Source organism: Mytilus trossulus, unplaced genomic scaffold (assembly GCF_036588685.1).
Source record: "Mytilus trossulus isolate FHL-02 unplaced genomic scaffold, PNRI_Mtr1.1.1.hap1 h1tg000233l__unscaffolded, whole genome shotgun sequence".
Classification (NCBI taxonomy): domain Eukaryota; kingdom Metazoa; phylum Mollusca; class Bivalvia; order Mytilida; family Mytilidae; genus Mytilus; species Mytilus trossulus.
Window position 1 is genome coordinate 1,275,901 of NW_026963314.1, and position 25,658 is coordinate 1,301,558.

General features: G+C 32.1%; 1 protein-coding gene across 1 annotated transcript; it reads right to left on the reverse strand.

Annotated features, from left to right (window-relative positions):
• Positions 1 to 7,376: 7,376 nt before the first annotated feature.
• On the reverse strand, positions 7,377 to 24,848 carry LOC134701168 (aplysianin-A-like). The gene is made up of 7 exons (XM_063562309.1): positions 24,761 to 24,848; positions 22,663 to 22,860; positions 22,014 to 22,206; positions 21,331 to 21,435; positions 19,187 to 19,398; positions 9,529 to 9,641; positions 7,377 to 8,060 (listed from the first exon to the last, which is right to left on the reverse strand). The coding sequence occupies exons 1-7, from the start codon at positions 24,846 to 24,848 to the stop codon at positions 7,377 to 7,379; spliced, it is 1,593 nt and encodes a 530-aa protein (XP_063418379.1).
• Between the last annotated feature and the right edge of the window lie 810 nt (positions 24,849 to 25,658).

Genomic DNA, 25,658 nt, shown 5'->3' on the forward strand with positions numbered 1-25,658 from the left:
TGATATTTGCACATCTGTAACCCAAACAAGATCAAGTAAACAAACACAATAAATGTTTGTACAGTTCAGCAATGGGAACATTAATCTAAGTATCATGTGTTTCCATCTATAAGGATGTTAACATGAAAACGATAATAACTTAAACCGACCATGACCGTTATGTAAACTTCATAGCTTTATGTGTAAAGATTTCGTAAAGGTATTGAACATACACTGTTTGACAGGCGAACGCCGTAAATTACAAAATAAATATCCGACATTTCCTTGGATTTAAAAAAAAAACCCAAAAAACAAGGACTTGTCTGTAATTTTAATGATTGTGATATTTTAACTCAGTGATGTTCTCAGGCATTCTCGTGTATACCAATAGCCAACATAATGTTTCATTTCCCCATTTTTCAGGACGATAACTCCTGAATAATACGATCGAAAATGTCCACTTTCAAGCTGGATTCCTAATTTGTCATCACATAAATTTTTAATGGAGAATGGTTGAGAAGAAACAGACCTTGACACCAGTCGTACTACCAATGATCAATAATGAATTATCGTAGGATTAATGATACCTAAATAGTATGATGCTTATAATTCAATACACCAGACGCGCGTTCCGTCTTCATAAGACTCATCAGTGACGCTCAGATAGAAAAGTTTAGAAACCCAAAAAGTAGAAAAAAAGAAGAGTATTCAGGATCCAAAATTCCAAAAAAAATGTGCCAATATGGCTCAGGTAATAATTCATGTCAACACCGAAATGCTGACTACTGGGCTAACGAAACGTCAACAATGAGTGGCATCGACCCAGTGATGTGAATAGTTATCAAGGGTACCAGGATTATAGTTTGATACGCCAGACGCACGTTTCTTCTACATAAGACTCATCAGTAATGATCAGATCAAAATAGTTAAAGTCAAACAAATACAAAGTTGAAGAGCATTTAGAACATTATCGAACATACTCTTGAAACAAGATATTAAATCAAAAGAGGACTGATTACATATGAACTTTAATGTCACGGAAAGACTGAATTCTTGAAAGAAATGTGAAGGGTTTAATAAAAATATAAATCAATTTTGAATTTAACAAGATATGGAATCATAGGACACAATAAACGTAAGGTCAACTAACACTGGCCTTGATAGTAAGGAGGCTGATGGATCTCAATATAGTGTATTTATTCTGTTTCTTAAACTCATTTAATTTAGATCCTCAATGCTCTTCACCTTTTTCCTTGTTTGGGTTAATAAATATTTTGATATGAACGTCACTGATCAGTAATATGTAGACGAAACGCGCGTCTGGCATACTAAATTATAACGGTGGTACCTATGATAACTATATACAACTGGTCTCTGTAATTTATTGTAACAATATAAAATGTAGAATCTGAGAGATGAATTTAAAATCCAGACATGAAACCCTACACTAAGTTGCCTTCTTGTTAGCAGCAACCGTATATTATAGACACGCAATGCCTAGAATACCGTTTCTTCTTCAATGTACAATTACACAGAAAAAAATAAAAAGTATCTCAATTTATTCATTTTCTATTTTTGCGGTCAATCGAAAATGTTCACCATTTTGAAAACAAAATATTGTTAAGTCCAATATAACATCTTGACATACTAATACAATTAAAATTGAGAATGGGAATGGGGAATATGTCAAAGGGACAGCAACCCGATCATAGAGCAGACAACAGCTGAAGGCCACCAATGGGTCTTCAACGATATATTACATTTTATTTGTTCTTAAAATAATTCGTTTGCTTTCTTTTATGCAAGGCTTTAACATTTAGACTAATTTGTCGCAACCTTGAAAATGACCCTCATATAGAATGACTCAGAGTGTGTCCATATTTTCAATTGATAATTAGACACAAGTCTACAAGTAGGAACATTTTCATTCTCTTATCACCAATCCCACAATTTGTCGTAATTTCTCGTAACATATTCACGTATCAGCTGAATTGATATAGCGCATATTGATCCTGCCATGCAGTTTTATCATCATATATCATAATACAAATATATAATTTGTATTGATTAAGCATTTACATTTGTCATCCAATCTTCTAAAATTGAATTTCTTTAATGTTCAGTATTATATTATGTCATACAGTTTACACTTTAAAATTTGACTTTACTGCTAGAATGGTATAATAGTTCACGCAAAACAAGTTGAGTCCCTTTGGCCATTGTGTCCTGCTATTAATTGAAAAAAAGGTATAATAGCTAAATTTCTAAAGATTGTCTCACTATACCGATTGAGACATATTAGCTGAGTGATGTATCATGCGTTCTTGGATATACAAAGAAACAACTTGTCATTTTCCCATTTATCACGGACGATAACTCCAGAATGATAAGAGTGAAAATGTTTATTTTCAAACTTGACTTCTTAGTTGTTATATCAGAATTTTTAGATTAACAATTGCTGAATGCACACAGACCGTGACACCAGTCGTTCTAACTAATAATGATTAATCGTCACGAACTTAAAGTTTATATTGACAACAATATTCCAAAATGTCAAAGTCACTAGTGTGATGTAACCAATACAGACAGTTTGCAAAGCTCTAAAAACATTTTAGAACAAATTATCGAAAAAAAAAAGATTACGCAAAGTTATTTATAATTTCAACGAATATTGGTTCATGTATTGAGCTTATAATAAAAGCCGCAGTGTATTGGACGTTCATTGCTGTTATACAACGTTTAAGTTTTGCCAAAATAGCTTACCCGGAAACTATATACATGTAAAAAAAAATTGTACAGCAAAATGATCGACAAAATAACTAAATATTTAAAAACTAATCAAGTGTCGTCCTTACGTAGTAAAGTGTCTTAATCTGTATGTCAATATATCTCAATAAAACTCTCAACAAAGATGAACAACACATTCTTAAATGTACTTCACCTTAAGGCTTTATCTGATATGACAATGGTGTGTATTTTATGATACTCAAACAAACCATTCGACTTTGTTGTCATTAAGTATATTTTTAAAAAGTAGAGTATTCGTACGGCCTTTATTAAATATCGTCATTCTCATACCAATTTCCTGCGTATGATGACTGTATCTTAATATGTTCATTAGGGAATGATCTAATCTTTTCTTTTATAGGCCAGGCATGCATAAATACGTATGAACATTCAGAACATATAAATAAAGGTAAATAAACTAAGTAGAAGTGTTAATTTATCGTATCATATAGATAAACAAATTCGCTTTGAGAAACAGTTAGTTAACATTTGTATTTTTAAAGATTTAATCAAACATTCTCAAGGTCATTATATTACATAAACCAACTAAATGCCATTTTGAAATTTATCAAGTACGATAACTCCTGGATGACAATGATGTATATGTCGTACTACAACCACATGATAACAAATTATAGAATATCCCGATTTAATTTGATGGAATCCTGCCACCGCAACACAGTGTATTGTCGATATTAAGCCTATATTTCATACTTGTAGTGTGACTTAATACTTGTAGTGTGACTTAATACTTGTAGTGTGACTTAATACTTGTAGTGTGACTTAATACTTGTAGTGTGACTTAATACTTGTAGTGTGACTTAATACTTGTAGTGTGACTTAATACTTGTAGTGTGACTTAATACTTGTAGTGTGACTTAATACTTGTAGTGGGACTTAATATTTGTAGTGTGACTTAATACTTGTAGTGTGACTTAATACTTGTAGTGTGACTTAATACTTGTAGTGTGACTTAATACTTGTAATGTGACTTACTACTTGTAGTGTGACTTAATACTTGTAGTGTGACTTAATACTTGTAGTGTGACTTAATACTTGTAATGTGACTTAATACTTGTAGTGTGACTTAATACTTGTAATGTGACTTAATACTTGTAGTGGGACTTAATATTTGTAGTGTGACTTAATACTTGTAGTGTGACTTAATACTTGTGGTGTGACTTAATACTTGTAGTGTGACTTAATACTTGTAATGTGACTTACTACTTGTAGTGTGACTTAATACTTGTAGTGTGACTTAATACTTGTAGTGTGACTTAATACTTGTAGTGTGACTTAATACTTGTAGTGTGACTTAATACTTGTAATGTGACTTAATACTTGTAGTGGGACTTAATATTTGTAGTGTGACTTAATACTTGTAGTGTGACTTAATACTTGTAGTGTGACTTAATACTTGTAGTGTGACTTAATACTTGTAATGTGACTTACTACTTGTAGTGTGACTTAATACTTGTAGTGTGACTTAATACTTGTAGTGTGACTTAATACTTGTAGTGTGACTTAATACTTGTAGTGTGACTTACTACTTGTAGTGTGACTTAATACTTGTAGTGTGACTTAATACTTGTAGTGTGACTTAATACTTGTAGTGTGACTTAATACTTGTAGTGTGACTTAATACTTGTAGTGTGACTTAATACTTGTAGTGTGACTTAATACTTGTAGTGTGACTTAATACTTGTAGTGTGACTTAATACTTGTAGTGTGACTTAATATTTGTAGTGTGACTTAATACTTGTAGTGTGACTTAATACTTGTAGTGTGACTTAATACTTGTAGTGTGACTTAATACTTGTAGTGTGACTTAATACTTGTAGTGTGACTTAATATTTGTAGTGTGACTTAATACTTGTAGTGTGACTTAATACTTGTAGTGTGACTTAATACTTGTAGTGTGACTTAATATTTGTAGTGTGACTTAATACTTGTAGTGTGACTTAATACTTGTAGTGTGACTTACCCTTAGCTGTATCAGCAGTATGAACAAATAGTGATCCCGTGATGCAGTTTTATTATTATATCATTGAACAAATATAGTCTTTGTATCAATAAAACATGATATACATATAATCTATTCATTTTCAACAGTTTTTCATTTTAAATTTAAAATAAAATGATGTCAAGAAGCTACACATAAATTTTCAATGATTAATAATTATTTAATGACAACATCGCGTTTTACTATAAACAGTTCACAGTAGACATGTCATTTGGAAATCTCAAATATAGCAATGTATGCAAGCTAACATCTGGGACATTTTAGTGTTTGCTATGAAATGGCTCATTGACAATTTGATGATATCCTCGTTTATTGTACAGGTGCTGTTTTGTTGTGTTTATCACATCTCCATTCATCCTCAAATAAACATACCAACATTTTTTTATAAACCTATTTGTAAACTTATAATACAAACTCCTTCTAAGACTTGGCATATCATCGAGCTTTATCCGACAAATATTTGACAAATATGCCATACCCGAAAAAGACACGTTTTTGTATTATCTGTGAGTCGTTTTGTCTCCGTGATTTGGGAATAGGTTTTCATCATCTGTACTTGTACATCATGTCCAACTCAAAACATCAAAAACACTGCAACCCCGGAACTCTTAAAATTTCGTTGGTATTGTTAGTTTAATTTGTTTACGTCGTTTGAATACTATAGGTTACAATGTATCGCTTTATACGTTTTGTGTTCAAAGCTTTGTCTGGATATTGCTTCACCAAAACACCAATCTTTCATTTATTGTGGTATCACGTTTTTTAAATGAATGATTTCTTTCAGAATGTAATTACAGAACAATATGTAACGATATCTGAATGAATCTTATTTTTACCTAATCGAGTGAAAACTTCGGTGTTGACATCCTATATTTCTAAGCGTATGTGAACGTTATCCTAATTCCGAAATTGACTGCGCTTATACGATAACAGTGAAAGCCTTTCATGTTCCGCTAGTTTCAGAAACCGTATCTATGTACCAAGAGAAAATTACAGAGAAAGCAGCTGTTTACATAGAAAATTATAAAAAATAAGGTGTTTACAAAGAAATTACAAAAGAAAGAAGCTGTTTACAAACAAATTACAAAAGGAAGAAGCTGTTTACAAAGAAAATTACAAAAGGAAGAAGCTGTGTACAAAGAAAATAACAAATAAATAAGCTGTTTACAAAGAAAACTACAAAAGAAAGAAGCTGGGTCCAAAGAAAGTTACAGAGAAAGAAGCTATGTACAAAGAAAATTACTAAAGAAAGAAGCTGTTTACGAAGAAAAGTACAAAAGGAAGAAGCTGTTTACATAGAAAATTACAAAAAAGAAGCTATTTACATAGAAATTTACAAAAGAAAAAAGCTGTTTACAAAGAAAATTACAAAAGGAAGAAGCTGTGTACAAAGAAAATTACAAAAGAAAGAAGCTGTTTACAAAGAAAATAACAAAGAAAGAAGCTGTTTACAAAGAAAATTACAAAAGAAAGAAGCTGGGTTCAAAGAAAGTTACAGAGAAAGAAGCTGTGTACAAAGACAATTACAAAAGATAGAAGCTGTTAACAAAGACAATTACAAAGAAAAAAGCTGTTTACAAAGAAAATTACAAAGTAAGAAGCTGTTTACAAAGAAAATTACAAAAGAACTAAGCTGTTTACAGTGAAAATTACAAAGAAAGAAGCTGCTTTCAAAGAAAATTACAAAAAAAGAAGCTTTTTACAAAGAAAATTACAAAAGAAAGAAGCTGTTTACGAAGAAAATTACCAAAGAAAGAAGCTGTTTACAAAGAAAATTACGAAAGAAAGAAGCTTTTTACAAAGAAAATTACAAAAGAAATAAGATGTTTAAAAAGAAAATTACAAAAGAAAGAAGCTGGGTTCAAAGAAAGTTACAGAGAAAGAGGCTGTTTACAAAGAAAATTACAAAAGAAAGAAGTTGTTTTCAAAGAAAATTACAAAAAAAAGAAGCTGTTTACAAAGCAAATTACAAAAGAAAAAAGCTTTTTACAAAGAAAATTACAAAAGAAAGAAGCTGTTTACAAGGAAAATTACAAAAGAAAAAAACTGTTAACAAAGAAAATTCTTCGTCTGAACCAAATGCGACAAAACGAGGTTAGTACACTTCCTAGGAAAGAAATATTTTTAAAATGATGAGTAGGATATCATATAAAGCTTTCATTTGCGGTGAGAGTTTTAATATATTCCAACCATGAAGTATGTACGACTAATCAGTTAGTGATCTTCCCACCATTTTTTCTTATTTACGTAACATTTCAAATATTCAATTCTACAAAAGCATCGTCCTGGCATGAACTATTTATTTCCCACTTGACGCTAAGCAATCACCAATCAATCAATCGGCTTTAAAAGTACAAATTTGATCACGTAAGTTGCTTATATCGTTTAAAAATGAGTACAACAGAAAATTATGGGTGCAATTTAAGCAGTTACAGATCTTTTAGTGAAGGGTTTTACTTTATATATTTGGTTCATCATTTCAGATACAAAGAATTCATAACAACACATTTATGACGAACAGGTATTATTCTTAATTGCAAAGTCATGAAAAGGAAAAAGCACATATTATAGAAATAAAGTAATAGTTTTACTCTCTATATTTTAAACCAAAATATGGCATAACGAGCTCCACTACTTGCAACGCTGAGTTTGAGAACGAAGATCGAGAACTGAATGCGTTTACAGCTACAAACACATCATCATTCTTTGACAGTTTTGTCATCTGTTTTTCAACTTCTGGCCATATATATCCTGGCATCCATAGCTGCCACGCCCCGCCATATGGATAATTCTGCCAATAACCGAAAATTCCATTTATTGGTGGTGGTATGTCTGAAAGTGGAAGTCGATATATGGCAGACAAATATTTGTTTGTAACTTTGACAATTTCTTTCCCAACGGAGAAGACCTCATCCCTATTGTTTATATTACCATGCTCCCTTTGAATTAGTTCGTTCCAGTATGACATATCAACATCGGTGTACATGGGTAGTAGTATGGACTTTGTAGGATTAGCTTTTGATGTACCGAAATCGTAAGTTTGCTTTAATGGGGTATCTGATATAGAATATTTGGAGTAAACCGGAGAATTTCTCCACCAAGGGAAATTGTAGGCTAGGAAAAGTTTCCAAGCGCTGACATCTTTCACTGATTTGGTTATGTATTCTCTGATATGAGGTTGGTGCAAACCTTTCCAGTTCAGCCTTTCAAGTGATAATCTATTGACTGCAAGGATGATCTTTTTAGCACACTTCTTTATCAAAGGTTTATTCTGAAAACAAAACATTTATTTTAATGTATTTGCATATTGTTTAATATACTTTATAGTGAAAACAAGAGTATTGTATGTATAAGTAACCAATGGCAGTGGTTCTGTATCTGCCTTCCGTGTGAAAATCAATCACGGCTAATACAGGTTCAATTTATTTGAAATTCATAAGACCCGAACTTTAGATTATGGTAACACAACATTTGTACTCGCTTAACACAGGTGGTTTCTAGAGTGCATTCATTGCTAACCAAAATTTCTTAAACGTTATGTGGCGTTTGTTATATACACGCTACAAATGTAGAAACAAACACATCGTTTAATCACTGTTTACTGACCCTATTTGAACTTTCAATAACCATGATAACGCATCCACGTGTTGTTGGTAAACAGACTTTTCACAACCGTAAAAGTAAAAATAACGTTCAATCATGGTGAAGTTAGAAACAATGGTAGCGTTTGTTTTAACACAAGATGAACAACAAACTGTAGGCGTTGACTTTCTAACACAAACTACACAAACGACTAAGCGCGCACATGTGTTGATTATTTGTTTCTAAAATACGTTTGTAAAGTTGACATACAATTTGACAAACTATGCAAACGCTACAAATGCGCCTTGTTGTTTGTCGTTTGTTTGCTAAAACGCTACATTTGTTTCTTACTTCAAACAGATTAAACGAAGAATTTGTTTCTACGTTTGTAAAAAGTCTGATTACAAATAACATGTACACGCATTATTCAGTTATTGAAAGTTAAAAAAAAGGGTAAATAAAGTCTTATTAAACAATGTATTTTTTCAACTTTTGTAGCGTTAAGAAAACAACAACAAACGCGACACAAAGTTTGCAAATCAAGGCAACAGGAGTATACCACTTTTTTAAACTCGTAAATAGATGGACCAAAAAATCGGGGTATAACCAACTAAAACTGAGGGCAACGCATTAAATATAAGAGGAGAACAACGACACAACATAAAAATGTAACACACACAGAAACGGACTATGCATAAGACAAAATTTACACATTTGTATTATACTGAGTTTATATAAATTAATATTGGTTTATAAGATGCCATTGCTAGTTGACATTTCACCAGCCCAGTAGTCAGCACTTCGGTGTTGACATGAATACCAATTAAATGGTCATTTTGATAAATTTCCTGTTAAAATTTTTTCCCCTTCTAAACACCTATTGATTTTCTTATCCAAGAAATAGATTACCTTAGTCGTATTTGGGACATCTTTTGGGAATTTGGGTCCTTAATGCTCTTAAAGTTTTAACTTGTACATGTTTTATGGCTTTTAAACCTTTTTGATATGATCGTCACTAATGAATCGTATGTAGACAAAACGCGCGTCTCGCGTATTAAATTATAATCCTGATACCTTTGAGTACCAACATAGTTTTTATAATATGCATTTAAAAAGTATTATATATATATATATTATTTAAAAAAAACATCAATTACCTTTATAATGCTTGTGTGTCCATTTCTTGTAATCGTACGTTCGAAGTACATGTTGTAATAACCATTTTTCATTTTCTTAATTGCTTTTAAGTGGTGATTCAGCTTAACATTGTTTAAATATATTACATATATATTTTAAATTTAGTTCAGTTGCAATGAATTTTGAGAATTGATTTTTCTTTGTTGGCTTTTGTCTTATATTTGCTTCGTTTCATGGCGCGAAGTTATAAGTTGTTTCATCAATTTAGTAAAATAAAATGAAATATCTACATTCGCTCAGTTGTACACTTGATCGTTACATTGATATTCCAAAAAAACACATGATCAGTTATTATTGTGTTATTCACGCGATGTTTTACTTAAATTTACGTTTTTTTCAAGCACAATGTTTTATCTACAGCTAAACTGACAAATGAAAACGTGCGAGATAATGATGTGTGAAGGAGAAATTTACATAATAAAGTTAATGAACTAATAAGGGTATCGACCAATATGTTGCTTAACTTCTACATATAAGATTTGAACGAGTGCCTTGAGTGAAGCATGATCTTAACTTCTACATATAAGATTAGAACGAGTGCCATGAGTGAAGCAGGATCTTAACTTCTACATATAAGATTTGAATGAATGTCGTGATTGAAGCATGATCTTAACTTCTACATAAAAGATTTTAAGCGAGTTGCATGAGTGGAGCAGGATCTTAACTTCTACATATAAGATTTGAACGAATGCCGTGATTGAAGCAGGATCTTAACTTCTACATATAAGATTTGAACGAATGCCGTGATTGAAGCATGATCTAAACTTCTACATATAAGATTTGAACGAGTTCCATGAGTGAAGCATGATCTTAACTTCTACATATAAGATTTGAATGAATGCCATGAGTGAAGCATGATCTTAACTTCTACATATAAGATTTGAATGAATGCTATGAGTGAAGCATGATCTAACTTCTACATATAAGATTTGAACGAATGCCATGAGTGAAGCATGATCTAACTTCTACATATAAAATTTGAACGAACGCCATGAGTAAAGAGGGATCTTAACTTCTACATATAAGATTTGAACGAGTGCCATGAGTGAAGCATGATCTTAACTTCTACATATAAGATTTGAACGAGTTCCATGAGTGAAGCATGATCTTAACTTCTACATATAAGATTTGAACGAGTGTCATGAGTGAAGCATGATCTTAACTTCTACATATAAGATTTGAACGAGTGTCATAAGTGAAGCATGATCTAACTTCTACATATAAAATTTGAACGAACGCCATGAGTAAAGAGGGATCTTAACTTCTACATATAAGATTTGAACGAGTGCCATGAGTGAAGCATGATCTAACTTCTACATATAAGATTTGAACGAGTGTCATGAGTGAAGCATGATCTTAACTTCTACATATAAGATTTGAACGAGTGTCATAAGTGAAGCATGATCTAACTTCTACATATAAAATTTGAACGAACGCCATGAGTAAAGAGGGATCTTAACTTCTACATGTAAGATTTGAACGAGTGCCATGAGTGAAGCATGATCTTAACTTCTACATATAAGATTTGAACGAGTTCCATGAGTGAAGCATGATCTTAACTTCTACATATAAAATTTGAACGAACGCCATGAGTAAAGAGGGATCTTAACTTCTACATATAAGATTTGAACGAGTGCCATGAGTGAAGCATGATCTTAACTTCTACATATAAGATTTGAACGAGTTCCATGAGTGAAGCAGGATCTTAACTTCTACATATAAGATTTGAACGAGTGCCATGAGTGAAGCATGATCTAACTTCTACATATAAGATTTGAACGAGTGCCATGAGTGAAGCATGATCTTAACTTCTACATATAAGATTTGAACGAGTGTCATGAGTGAAGCATGATCTTAACTTCTACATATAAGATTTGAACGAGTGTCATAAGTGAACCATGATCTTAACTTCTACATATAAGATTTGAACGAGTGCCATGAGTGAAGCATGATCTTAACTTCTACATATAAGATTTGAACGAGTGCCATAAGTGAAGCATGATCTAACTTCTACATATAAGATTTGAACAGATGCCATGAGTGAAGCATGATCTAACTTCTACATATAAGATTTGAACGAGCGCCGTGAGTGAAGCATGATCTAACTTCTACATATAAGATTTGAACGAGTGCCATGAGTGAAGCATGATCTTAACTTCTACATATAAGATTTGAACGAGTGTCATGAGTAAAGCATGATCTTAACTTCTACATATAAGATTTGAACGAATGCCGTGATTGAAGCATGATCTTAACTTCTACATATAAGATTTGAACGAATGCCGTGATTGAAGCATGATCTTAACTTCTACATATAAGATTTGAACGAGTGCCATAAGTGAAGCATGATCTTAACTTCTACATATAAGATTTGAACGAATGCCGTGATTGAAGCATGATCTTAACTTCTACATATAAGATTTGAACGAATGCCGTGAGTGAAGCATGATCTTAACTTCTACATATAAGATTTGAACGAATGCCGTGAGTGAAGCATGATCTTAACTTCTACATATAAGATTTGAACGAATGCCATGATTGAAGCATGATCTTAACTTCTACATATAAGATTTGAACGAATGCCGTGATTGAAGCATGATCTTAACTTCTACATATAAGATTTGAACGAATGTCGTGATTGAAGTATGATCTTAACTTCTACATATAAGATTTGAACGAATGCCGTGATTGAAGCATGATCTTAACTTCTACATATAAGATGTGAACGAATGCCGTGATTGAAGCATGATCTAAACTTCTACATATAAGATTTGAACGAGTTCCATGAGTGAAGCATGATCTTAACTTCTACATATAAGATTTGAATGAATGCCATGAGTGAAGCATGATCTTAACTTCTACATATAAGATTTGAATGAATGCTATGAGTGAAGCATGATCTAACTTCTACATATAAGATTTGAACGAATGCCATGAGTGAAGCATGATCTAACTTCTACATATAAAATTTGAACGAACGCCATGAGTAAAGAGGGATCTTAACTTCTACATATAAGATTTGAACGAGTGCCATGAGTGAAGCATGATCTTAACTTCTACATATAAGATTTGAACGAGTTCCATGAGTGAAGCAGGATCTTAACTTCTACATATAAGATTTGAACGAGTGCCATGAGTGAAGCATGATCTAACTTCTACATATAAGATTTGAACGAGTGCCATGAGTGAAGCATGATCTTAACTTCTACATATAAGATTTGAACGAGTGTCATGAGTGAAGCATGATCTTAACTTCTACATATAAGATTTGAACGAGTGTCATAAGTGAACCATGATCTTAACTTCTACATATAAGATTTGAACGAGTGCCATGAGTGAAGCATGATCTTAACTTCTACATATAAGATTTGAACGAGTGCCATAAGTGAAGCATGATCTAACTTCTACATATAAGATTTGAACAGATGCCATGAGTGAAGCATGATCTAACTTCTACATATAAGATTTGAACGAGCGCCGTGAGTGAAGCATGATCTAACTTCTACATATAAGATTTGAACGAGTGCCATGAGTGAAGCATGATCTTAACTTCTACATATAAGATTTGAACGAGTGTCATGAGTAAAGCATGATCTTAACTTCTACATATAAGATTTGAACGAATGCCGTGATTGAAGCATGATCTTAACTTCTACATATAAGATTTGAACGAATGCCGTGATTGAAGCATGATCTTAACTTCTACATATAAGATTTGAACGAGTGCCATAAGTGAAGCATGATCTTAACTTCTACATATAAGATTTGAACGAATGCCGTGATTGAAGCATGATCTTAACTTCTACATATAAGATTTGAACGAATGCCGTGAGTGAAGCATGATCTTAACTTCTACATATAAGATTTGAACGAATGCCGTGAGTGAAGCATGATCTTAACTTCTACATATAAGATTTGAACGAATGCCATGATTGAAGCATGATCTTAACTTCTACATATAAGATTTGAACGAATGCCGTGATTGAAGCATGATCTTAACTTCTACATATAAGATTTGAACGAATGTCGTGATTGAAATATGATCTTAACTTCTACATATAAGATTTGAACGAATGCCGTGATTGAAGCATGATCTTAACTTCTACATATAAGATGTGAACGAATGCCGTGATTGAAGCATGATCTTAACTTCTACATATAAGATTTGAACGAATGCCGTGATTGAAGCATGATCTTAACTTCTACATATAAGATTTGAACGAATGCCGTGATTGAAGCATGATCTTAACTTCTACATATAAGATTTGAACGAATGCCGTGATTGAAGCATGATCTTAACTTCTACATATAAGATTTGAACGAATGTCGTGATTGAAGTATGATCTTAACTTCTACATATAAGATTTGAACGAATGCCGTGATTGAAGCATGATCTTAACTTCTACATATAAGATTTGAACGAATGCCGTGATTGAAGCATGATCTTAACTTCTACATATAAGATTTGAACGAATGCCGTGATTGAAGCATGATCTTAACTTCTACATATAAGATTTGAACGAATGCCGTGATTGAAGCATGATCTTAACTTCTACATATAAGATTTGAACGAATGTCGTGATTGAAGTATGATCTTAACTTCTACATATAAGATTTGAACGAATGCCGTGATTGAAGCATGATCTTAACTTCTACATATAAGATTTGAACGAATGCCGTGATTGAAGCATGATCTTAACTTCTACATATAAGATTTGAACGAATGCTATGAGTGAAGCATGATCTTAACTTCTACATATAAGATTTGAACGAATGTCATGATTGAAGCATAATCTTAACTTCTACATATAAGATTTGAACGAATGTCATGATTGAAGCATGATCTTAACTTCTACATATAAGATTTGAACGAATGTCGTGATTGAAGCATGATCTTAACTTCTACATATAAGATTTGAACGAGTGCCGTGAGTGGAGCAGGATCTTAACTTCTACATATAAGATTTGAACGAATGTCGTGATTGAAGCATGATCTTAACTTCTACATATAAGATTTGAACGAGTGCCGTGAGTGGAGCAGGATCTTAACTTCTACATATAAGATTTGAACGAGTGCCGTGAGTGGAGCAGGATCTTAACTTCTACATATAAGATTTGAACGAGTGCCGTGAGTGGAGCAGGATCTTAACTTCTACATATAAGATTTGAACGAGTTCCATGAGTGAAGCATGATCTTACTTCTACATATAAGATTTGAACGAATGTCATGAGTGAATCATGATCTTAACTTCTACATATAAGATTTGAACGAATGTCGTGATTGAAGCATGATCTTAACTTCTACATATAAGATTTGAACGAGTGCCGTGAGTGGAGCAGGATCTTAACTTCTACATATAAGATTTGAACGAGTTCCATGAGTGAAGCATGATCTAACTTCTACATATAAGATTTGAACGAATGTCATGAGTGAATCATGATCTTAACTTCTACATATAAGATTTGAACAAATGTCGTGATTGAAGCATGATCTTAACTTCTACATATAAGATTTTAATCGAGTTCCATGAGTGGAGCAGGATCTTAACTTCTACATATAAGATTTGAACGAGTTCCATGAGTGAAGCATGATCTAACTTCTACATATAAGATTTGAACGAATGCCGTGATTGAAGCATGATCTTAACTTCTACATATAAGATTTGAACGAATGTCGTGAGTGAAGCATGATCTTAACTTCTACATATAAGATTTGAACGAGTGCCGTGAGTGGAGCAGGATCTTAACTTCTACATATAAGATTTGAACGAGTGCCGTGAGTGGAGCAGGATCTTAACTTCTACATATAAGATTTGAACGAGTGCCATAAGTGAAGCATGATCTTAACTTCTACATATAAGATTTGAACGAGTTCCATAAGTGAAGCATGATCTTAACTTCTACATATAAGATTTGAACGAATGTCGTGATTGAAGCATGATCTTAACTTCTACATATAAGATTTGAACGAGTGCCGTGAGTGGAGCAGGATCTTATCTTCTACATATAAGATTTGAACGAGTTCCATGAGTGAAGCATGATCTAACTTCTACATATAAGATTTGAACGAATGTCATGAGTGAATCATGATCTTAACTTCTACATATAAAATTTGAACGAATGTCGTGATTGAAGCATGATCTTAACTTCTACATATAAGATTTTAATCGAGTTCCATGAGTGGAGCAGGATCTTAACTTCTACATATAAGATTTGAACGAGTTCCATGAGTGAAGCATGATCTAACTTCTACATATAAGATTTGAACGAATGCCGTGATTGAAGCATGATCTTAACTTCTACATATAAGATTTGAACGAATGTCGTGAGTGAAGCATGATCTTAACTTCTACATATAAGATTTGAACGAATGCCGTGATTGAAGCATGATCTTAACTTCTACATATAAGATTTGAACGAGTGCCATAAGTGAAGCATGATCTTAACTTATACTTATAGGATTTGAACGAGTTCCATAAGTGAAGCATGTATTGATCTTAACTTCTACATATAAGATTTGAACGAATGCCGTGATTGAAGCATGATCTTAACTTCTACATATAAGATTTGAACGAATGTCGTGAGTGAAGCATGATCTTAACTTCTACATATAAGATTTGAACGAATGCCGTGATTGAAGCATGATCTTAACTTCTACATATAAGATTTGAACGAGTGACATAAGTGAAGCATGATCTTAACTTCTACATATAAGATTTAAACGAATGTCATGAGTGAAGCATGATCTTAACTTCTACATATAAGATTTGAACGAATGTCATGATTGAAGCATGATCTTAACTTCTACATATAAGATTTGAACGAATGTCGTGATTGAAGCATGATCTTAACTTCTACATATAATATTTGAACGAGTGCCATGAGTGAAGCATGATCTTAACTTCTACATATAAAATTTGAACGAGTGCCGTGAGTGCAGCAGGATCTTAACTTCTACATATAAGATTTGAACGAGTGCCGTGAGTGGAGCAGGATCTTAACTTCTACATATAAGATTTGAACGAGTGCCGTGAGTGGAGCAGGATCTTAACTTCTACATATAAGATTTGAACGAGTTCCATGAGTGAAGCATGATCTAACTTCTACATATAAGATTTGAACGAATGTCATGAGTGAATCATGATCTTAACTTCTACATATAAGATTTGAACGAATGTCGTGATTGAAGCATGATCTTAACTTCTACATATAAGATTTGAACGAGTGCCGTGAGTGGAGCAGGATCTTAACTTCTACATATAAGATTTGAACGAGTTCCATGAGTGAAGCATGATCTAACTTCTACATATAAGATTTGAACGAATGTCATGAGTGAATCATGATCTTAACTTCTACATATAAGATTTGAACGAATGTCGTGATTGAAGCATGATCTTAACTTCTACATATAAGATTTTAATCGAGTTCCATGAGTGGAGCAGGATCTTAACTTCTACATATAAGATTTGAACGAGTTCCATGAGTGAAGCATGATCTAACTTCTACATATAAGATTTGAACGAATGCCGTGATTGAAGCATGATCTTAACTTCTACATATAAGATTTGAACGAATGTCGTGAGTGAAGCATGATCTTAACTTCTACATATAAGATTTGAACGAATGCCGTGATTGAAGCATGATCTTAACTTCTACATATAAGATTTGAACGAGTTCCATAAGTGAAGCATGATCTTAACTTCTACATATAAGATTTGAACGAGTTCCATAAGTGAAGCATGATCTTAACTTCTACATATAAGATTTGAACGAGTTCCATAAGTGAAGCATGATCTTAACTTCTACATATAAGATTTGAACGAGTTCCATAAGTGAAGCATGATCTTAACTTCTACATATAAGATTTGAACGAGTTCCATAAGTGAAGCATGATCTTAACTTCTACATATAAGATTTGAACGAATGCTATGAGTGAAGCATGATCTTAACTTCTACATATAAGATTTGAAAGAGTGCTATGAGTGAAGCATGATCTTAACTTCTACATATAAAATTTGAACGCGTGCCATGAGTGAAGCATGATCTTAACTTATACATATAAGATTTGAAAGAGTGCTATGAGTGAAGCATGATCTTAACTTCTACATATAAGATTTGAACGCGTGCCATGAGTGAAGCATGATCTTAACTTCTACATATAAGATTTGAACGAATGCCATGAGTAAAGCATGATCTTAACTTCTACATATAAGATTTGAACGAGTGCCATGAGTGAAGCATGATCTTAACTTCTACATATAAGATTTGAACGAGTTCCATAAGTGAAGCATGATCTTAACTTCTACATATAAGATTTGAACGAATGTCGTGATTGAAGCATGATCTTAACTTCTACATATAAGATTTGAACGAGTGCCGTGAGTGGAGCAGGATCTTAACTTCTACATATAAGATTTGAACGAGTTCCATGAGTGAAGCATGATCTAACTTCTACATATAAGATTTGAACGAATGTCATGAGTGAATCATGATCTTAACTTCTACATATAAGATTTGAACGAATGTCGTGATTGAAGCATGATCTTAACTTCTACATATAAGATTTTAATCGAGTTCCATGAGTGGAGCAGGATCTTAACTTCTACATATAAGATTTGAACGAGTTCCATGAGTGAAGCATGATCTAACTTCTACATATAAGATTTGAACGAATGCCGTGATTGAAGCATGATCTTAACTTCTACATATAAGATTTGAACGAATGTCGTGATTGAAGCATGATCTAACTTCTACATATAAGATTTGAACGAATGCCGTGATTGAAGCATGATCTTAACTTCTACATATAAGATTTGAACGAATGTCGTGAGTGAAGCATGATCTTAACTTCTACATATAAGATTTGAACGAATGCCGTGATTGAAGCATGATCTTAACTTCTACATATAAGATTTGAACGAGTGCCATAAGTGAAGCATGATCTTAACTTCTACATATAAGATTTGAACGAGTTCCATAAGTTAAGCATGATCTTAACTTCTACATATAAGATTTGAACGAATGCCGTGATTGAAGCATGATCTTAACTTCTACATATAAGATTTGAACGAATGTCGTGAGTGAAGCATGATCTTAACTTCTACATATAAGATTTGAACGAATGTCGTGAGTGAAGCATGATCTTAACTTCTACATATAAGATTTTAATCGAGTTCCATGAGTGGAGCAGGATCTTAACTTCTACATATAAGATTTGAACGAGTTCCATGAGTGAAGCATGATCTAACTTCTACATATAAGATTTGAACGAATGTCATGAGTGAAGCATGATCTTAGCTTATACATATAAGATTTGAACGAGTGCTATAATTGAAGCATGATCTTAACTTCTACATATAAGATTTGAACGAGTTCCATGAGTGAAGCATGATCTAACTTCTACATATAAGATTTGAACGAATGTCATGAGTGAATCAGGATCTGTTTGCCACTATAGAGAAACATTATAGTTTACATGTACCTTATAATTGTATTAGTGTTCGTTTTTCTCATTCGCTAGGTGATTTTGGGACAGTTGTCGTTTTATTGTTTTTATATTTGATCATGATTTCTTCGGTTTTACTTTGTTGTTGCTATCACCTTTCTCATTTTGAACTCACCTTCGACTCGCCCGAAGGAACTCTTCAAGAAGCTTTTCAGGTATAGAACTAAATCCTGATGTCACTGTTAAAACTTCATTCTCTGCATGAGACGGAGACGATGTAATAACCTTTGCCGATGCACTTAAACCTAAGCTAATGAAGGAAGCTGTGTCTCTGATATAATTCTGTGCTTCTGAGCTAAGGAATTTATGGTACAACGAATTCATACTACAAAAATAGAACACAAATATGAAATGCATTTTAGTAATATTTTTCACTCACGTGTGTTCGACTGTTATTTTCGTTTTAATTCCGGCCCGGGTTTTCCCCCTGACATACTGATATACTTATTAAAGCTTTTAAAATTAATGATTTTTCCTTTCGTCAAAAAATTGTACGATTCTTATATTATAAAGTAAGATTAACAGATGGAGGATAAAACGTAAAATCACATAAATACCGAAGAAAATTCAAAACGGAAAGTCTCTAGGACAGTTAAATTTTATTTTCTCTTCAATTACAAACAGAATTGAGTATGGAAATGGGGAATGTGTCAAAGAGACAACAACCCGACCAAAGAGTAGATAAAACCTTTTTGGGCAGAAATTAGTTCTTCTTCTCTAATATATTCATCTCAATTAAATGCCGATCATTCCATCTGTCAGTCAAGGCAGGGGTTATGACAATTCACATCCCCATCAAATTATTGTTTTAAGGTCAAGTGACAGTAAATGGGCTATGTCACAGATTTCAGTAAAATTTTGCATACAACTCTGGCTCGATGAACTTCAACTAAAAATCAAAATAATGATGCATTTATCTCATTTATCATTTAAATTATTACTGATTGAATTCTTACAAAATTGGTGAGCATTTGTATAGAAAGCACATAAAATCGTCATAAAACCTTCTAAAATTTGTCTTAAAATCGCAAAATCTCTAATTCTACTCCATAGATTTTTCTTAAAAAACTATATGTTGTTGATACATAAATTACCGTTATAATGATATAAAATAAAGATAGGGTCACCGACTTCGTTTTTACGGTATACATCATTCAATGTTGTGTCCTTTGTGAAAAAATCCTATAAAACGTCAAAATAATCGTAACGTCGCCGTGTTGCCGGCCGTAAAACGTTGATTTTTGACGTTTTTCACTACCAACAAGGTGAAAAAATGATTTTTAGACAACAAACGAAGTCGGTGACCCTATCTTTATTTTGCATCATTATAACGGAATTTTGTGTGTCAACAACATACAGTTTTTAAAGAAAAATCTATGGAGTAGAATAAAAGATGTGGCGATTTTAAGACAAATTTTGTATGTTTTTTCGCTGATTTTAAGTGCTTTCTATACAAATATTCACCCATATTAAAAGAAATCAATCTGCAATATTTCAGATAATAAAAGAGATAAATGCATTATTTTTTCGATTGTCAGTTGTAGTTCACCGAGCTAAGATTGTATGCAAAATTTGAGCAAAATCTGCGACATAGCTTATTTACTGTTCCTTGACCTTAAGACTCAAAAATAAGATCTTTGAGAAATATATTGAAATAGTTATTTATTCTTGGTCCTATACATTTTTCGCTATGTATTTGCTCTATTAATATATTTTCTAACGGAAGTTGAAATAGGTGTGTATTCTTGGTCCTATACATTTTTCTCTATGTATTTGCTCTATAAATATATTTTCTAACGGAAATTGAAATATGTATTTATTCTTGGTCCTATACATTTTCTCTCTATGTATTTGCTCTTTTAACATATTTTCTAACGGAAGGGGAAATAGGTGTTTATTAGACCTCATAACACATTAAAAGAAAAAATTACAGTTGTCAACAATATATCGTCGTCTTTCTAAAACTTGTCAGACTCAAACTCGCCCAAATATTGTTTGTTGATCTTTGTGTAGAAACGTCTTGAAATTGATTATATAGTTAAGCTGCGGTTTGACGGACGTATAAACAATAGATCCTTTTAAGCCGGATCTTTTATATTATATTTGATTTAACATTCCTAATTCATTAAATTGATGCTTAACTTTCCTTGATTTTGACACTTTTGAACTATTATATTTCAGAACTTTTGTTTTATTCACCATCAATCATGCATTAATTTTGAATATTTGATATGAATAAAACAAAAGAAGATATTACCTTTGCTTGTACATTTGAAGTCCATCATCATCTTTAATTTGAAATCGTTTAGCATCTTCAGGGACATTTGTCGTTAGTACGTCGGTATAATTCGTAAACATTTCCCTGAAATTATATTACAACAGATTTTGATAAAGAAATAACCAACTATTTTTTATCATCAAAGTTTTATACAAAATATAAAGTAGTTTGATTTACATTTATGATGGGGTACTTTGAATATCTGAAGGTATCATTTATTCATAAATTAGTATAATTATTATATTGAATGGGCATGATATAATTTTAAATTAAGATCATCAATCAAGAAATATTACGGTCGTCATCATGAGCTGATTGGCCATTATGATAAAAGTGTGTCAGAATCAAAATATGATTTTCTTTCGCAGTCTTAATAACTTTTCATCATAACCTAACTGAACAAAGAAGTAACACGATGGGTGCCGTATACGGTAAGGGAAATGCTTACCCCTTCCGGAGCACTTGATTTCACTACCTGATTTAAGTGGAGTTCGTGTTGTTTTCTAATTTATGGCATTTCTTTAGTCTTCTAATTAATGACGTATTTCTGCAAAGGTCGGACAAGTGAACTATTTCAATTGTTCATGATTACATTTGATAGTTAAAACTTATTCAGGGATACAGATCTGATAAATGTAAGCAACAACTTAGGTAAAATGTACCATTGAAGTTGACTAACTGGTTTCTGCTCATTCGGAAGTAGTTTGTAAGGAGTACTGGTATCCCCTAAATCCTTGTATCGAAGATGTGCTCCACGTACGTGTACAGTAGTATCAGCTGATGCTCCACTGCCTAAAACAAATTTTTGGACCGGAAGTCCTAGTTCTCGTATTGTATCATACAGTAATTTGTGTGCTGGAAATATACATATTATATAAAAATATGTAATAAGTAGTAAGATCAGTTTAAATCATATCAATGCATTATTTTGATAACTAAATTTCAATATTGAATTAGATAATGCAATGTTATAGTGATGATTCATTCAAATGTAACAACAGTTTTTCCCCCCTTGCAGATAAAAAAAAATCTATTTTATTTTTGTTATTTCCTACTCAATAAACACTTTTCAACGACTAACGAACAATAACAAGGTCAACCATCCTTTTTATTATGTAATTTTAAAGAGCAGTGTAAATTTTCATTTTGGCAAAGTATAAGAAAATGTTGCTCGGGAAAACATATACCGATGATCTATAAGAAAAAAAAATGAATTGTTCTTTCCGAATATAAAGAAGCTGAAATTTAGAATTATAATTTTAGTTGACGATTTTTGTTTTAAATTTGACTCTTTACTTTTTTTAATCTTACGTGTTGCAAAGAATCGCATAGCGCCGAGCTCAATATTGATGTCAGGAATATCTTGAAATTTCATCGTGTAACATCTTCCTCCTACTCTGTTAGAGTATTCGAACACAGTTATTTGTTTATTTAGGTTTCTGAGTCTCCATCCAGCGTATGTTCCAGCTATACCGGCTCCTATTATAGCTACATCATCACATGACCTCGCTTTAAAATATACATCAGAAAATACTGAGTTTAGTAAACATTTAAATATGACATCTTTATGTTACTTGATTGCCCCAATATGAAATAAAACCATTAGATTGTGCGTACTAATTCCAGGATACAACTTTCTGTCTGAGAATAATCATGTTTGTTATTTTAAGATTATGTTTAAGGTGTCCTGTCCCTGAAAAAAACTGACTCTATATAGTATCATTTGTTATTTTTATAATATGGATTGAACGTCATATATCAATGTTTTCTTCAAAGAATTTCGTTATTCTAGGACATTTGTGAGTTCTGGTACAAATGAATAAAAGGAAGGCGGAAGTATTGTTTGTCCTTTTTTATATCTTCTTTTGCTTTTCCGACCCTATCCACTCGGTTTCCATTTCTTTTTAGTCCTTTAATTTTACTCCTAGGTTTTCATGAAATAATTATTTTCTCTATCGGTATGTATGGTTTGTATAATTCCTCCTTTCACTAGAAACATACATCAAAGAACATTGAACAAACTTTTGGAAACATATGAAAGTGGCATTGCTGGTTAAGTTCAAAATGTATTTTTTTTTAAAGCCGACCAACAGTAGTATTCATTAAACACTAGTACAACGTTATGACAAATGCAGATATGGTCCTTATAATATACCATATGCAAATTAGCCAGTTGTAGATATAAACAGAAGGAGTGTGGGATTTACATGTCAAACCAGTTTTTTAGAAGTACACGTTAGGCCGATTTAAATGTCATCGCTTGTAAACATGAAAAAATGTCCTACTAGAATAATTATTATGTAACACCTTGTTGAAAAGGAGTGTAGCATGTATAAATTATCAATATATTTCTGTATAATGTATTGTAAAATTTCGTTTAAGTATATTCTTTTATTATATGAGTTAAATTTCTTATACCATAAATATTATATCTTTATTTATTTACACAGCTACGTTTGCATAGGCACTATTTCTGTACCAAAAATCAGTAGTACTATAATTCCACTTTTGATATTCAGTATATCAGCGACATAATATTTGAACCGACTTTGATAAGTTTGACCCGAACTTATCAAGTCATCTTTTGGTTGCTGGTTGAAATAAGAAAAAACTCCCAACAGATGCAAATACAGTCAAATAAGTCTTATATCAGGTTATCTGCATATTGGTATTATAAATATTAGCTGTTCGACACAATATGAATGCTTTTGTGTCTCGTTCGCTGTGATCACTCTACAAAACACGTCATTTTGTGACTCACAGCTGATATTAACATCGTCAACATGCTGACAACCTGATAATCGATACTTACAAAAGTTATTATGCCAAAAAGCTTCATAAAAGAATATATTGTAGGATTGTCATCGTTCAAATATCCACCAAAGACCGAATTATGTAGATTTAGGCCTTCAATAGTCAGAAAAATTTATTCTGTAAATAGTTAGCGACAACAAGCACCAGCGTGACAAAATGTTAAATCGTTCAAACTAGAACCAAAGGTTTCAAGTGGAAAAACAAAAGCAGAGATGCTATAAACTGCAACCAACGACACACAATACATCACTGTATACAAGTGAGGGATTTAGCTAGCTATAAAACATGTGTTTAAGCTTTTGAGTTTGTCATTTGATTAGGAACTTTCCTTTTTTTTTTAAATTTTATGCGAAGTTCAGTGCGTTTGTGAATCTACTTTTTACAGGCTCTCATTTTGCGACTCTCGTTGGTGCATTTTCTTTTAAATGTTATACATACAAATTGTTATAAAAGAAATGAACCAGTGACTCTCCTTATATGATTTTATCTTTGTAAATAAAATATAAAATATGTTTTTTTTTTATACTTATGTTTCAATTTGTATTGAAAACTGCAGTTGATATTGAAAACTGAAATAAGATAAGAAATGACTTACAGGAATAACGACGTCTTTTACGGTGTCTAGCCTCTATAGCCACAACAAATAACATGAAAATTATACCAACAAATTTCCATGCAGACATATTGTAATACTGGAACATGACTGTATGTTCACATGTAACTCAGGGAAAAACATCAATTTATATTAACATTATATGCTGATCAAGTTTCTTTACGATCACGTGTCAATTTAAAAGATCTCAACTAAAACACATTGACATAACAACTAAAAAAATACAAATGACGTGACTAATTTAATGTATGCAAATGATACGCAACATATATTTTAAGAGGCACTTAAATGATTGATTTCATATTTTGAAGAAATAATTTAAGGACCGGTTTGACAGGATGTTTTTAAACAACTGTAATTTTTTGCAGTTATTCAGGTATTGTAATTAAAAAAAGTCAAATAACAAAAAATCCGAACTCCAAGCGGATTTAAAAAACGGAAAGTTCTTTATAAAATTGTAAAATCCATCTAACGAATGGAAAATAATATTCACAATTCTTACTTGGTACAGACATTTCGTTAGGCAGAAAATATTGCATTATAAACCGTTTATGAATAGAAAAACCTCTCACTTGTGTGCCATTAATTGTAATCATAATCTTATCGTATGTCGAAGGATTTGCAATGAATATTATCAAATATGCTTGGATTCTTGAAAAAAAAATACAAAAATATTTTTCAAAACTTTTTTATTTAAATTGGATGCATTTCCCCTGTTTTAAAGGTTAATACAATGTTCAGCCGTATATTTTGAGTTTACAAAATGTGTAGTGAGCATTAGATATGTACAGTTTATTCTCGTTATTTTAATTGATAACTTGTGCATAAACCCGATTGCTTTTTTTCAAATCAATTTTTTTGTAGTTTTCACATGAAATTG

What these genes read in the sequence shown, in the direction of transcription:
- LOC134701168 (XM_063562309.1), bottom strand. Translation starts at nt 24,848, where the DNA reads ATGTCTGCATGGAAATTTGTTGGTATAATTTTCATGTTATTTGTTGTG. An exon ending in CCAGTTAGTCAACTTCAATG is followed by an intron (nt 21,436 to 22,013) that starts GTACATTTTACC and finishes ATATAATTTCAG; the next exon opens with GGAAATGTTTACGAATTATA. An exon ending in CCTTCGGGCGAGTCGAAGGT is followed by an intron (nt 9,642 to 19,186) that starts GAGTTCAAAATG and finishes TAATATATTTAA; the next exon opens with ACAATGTTAAGCTGAATCAC.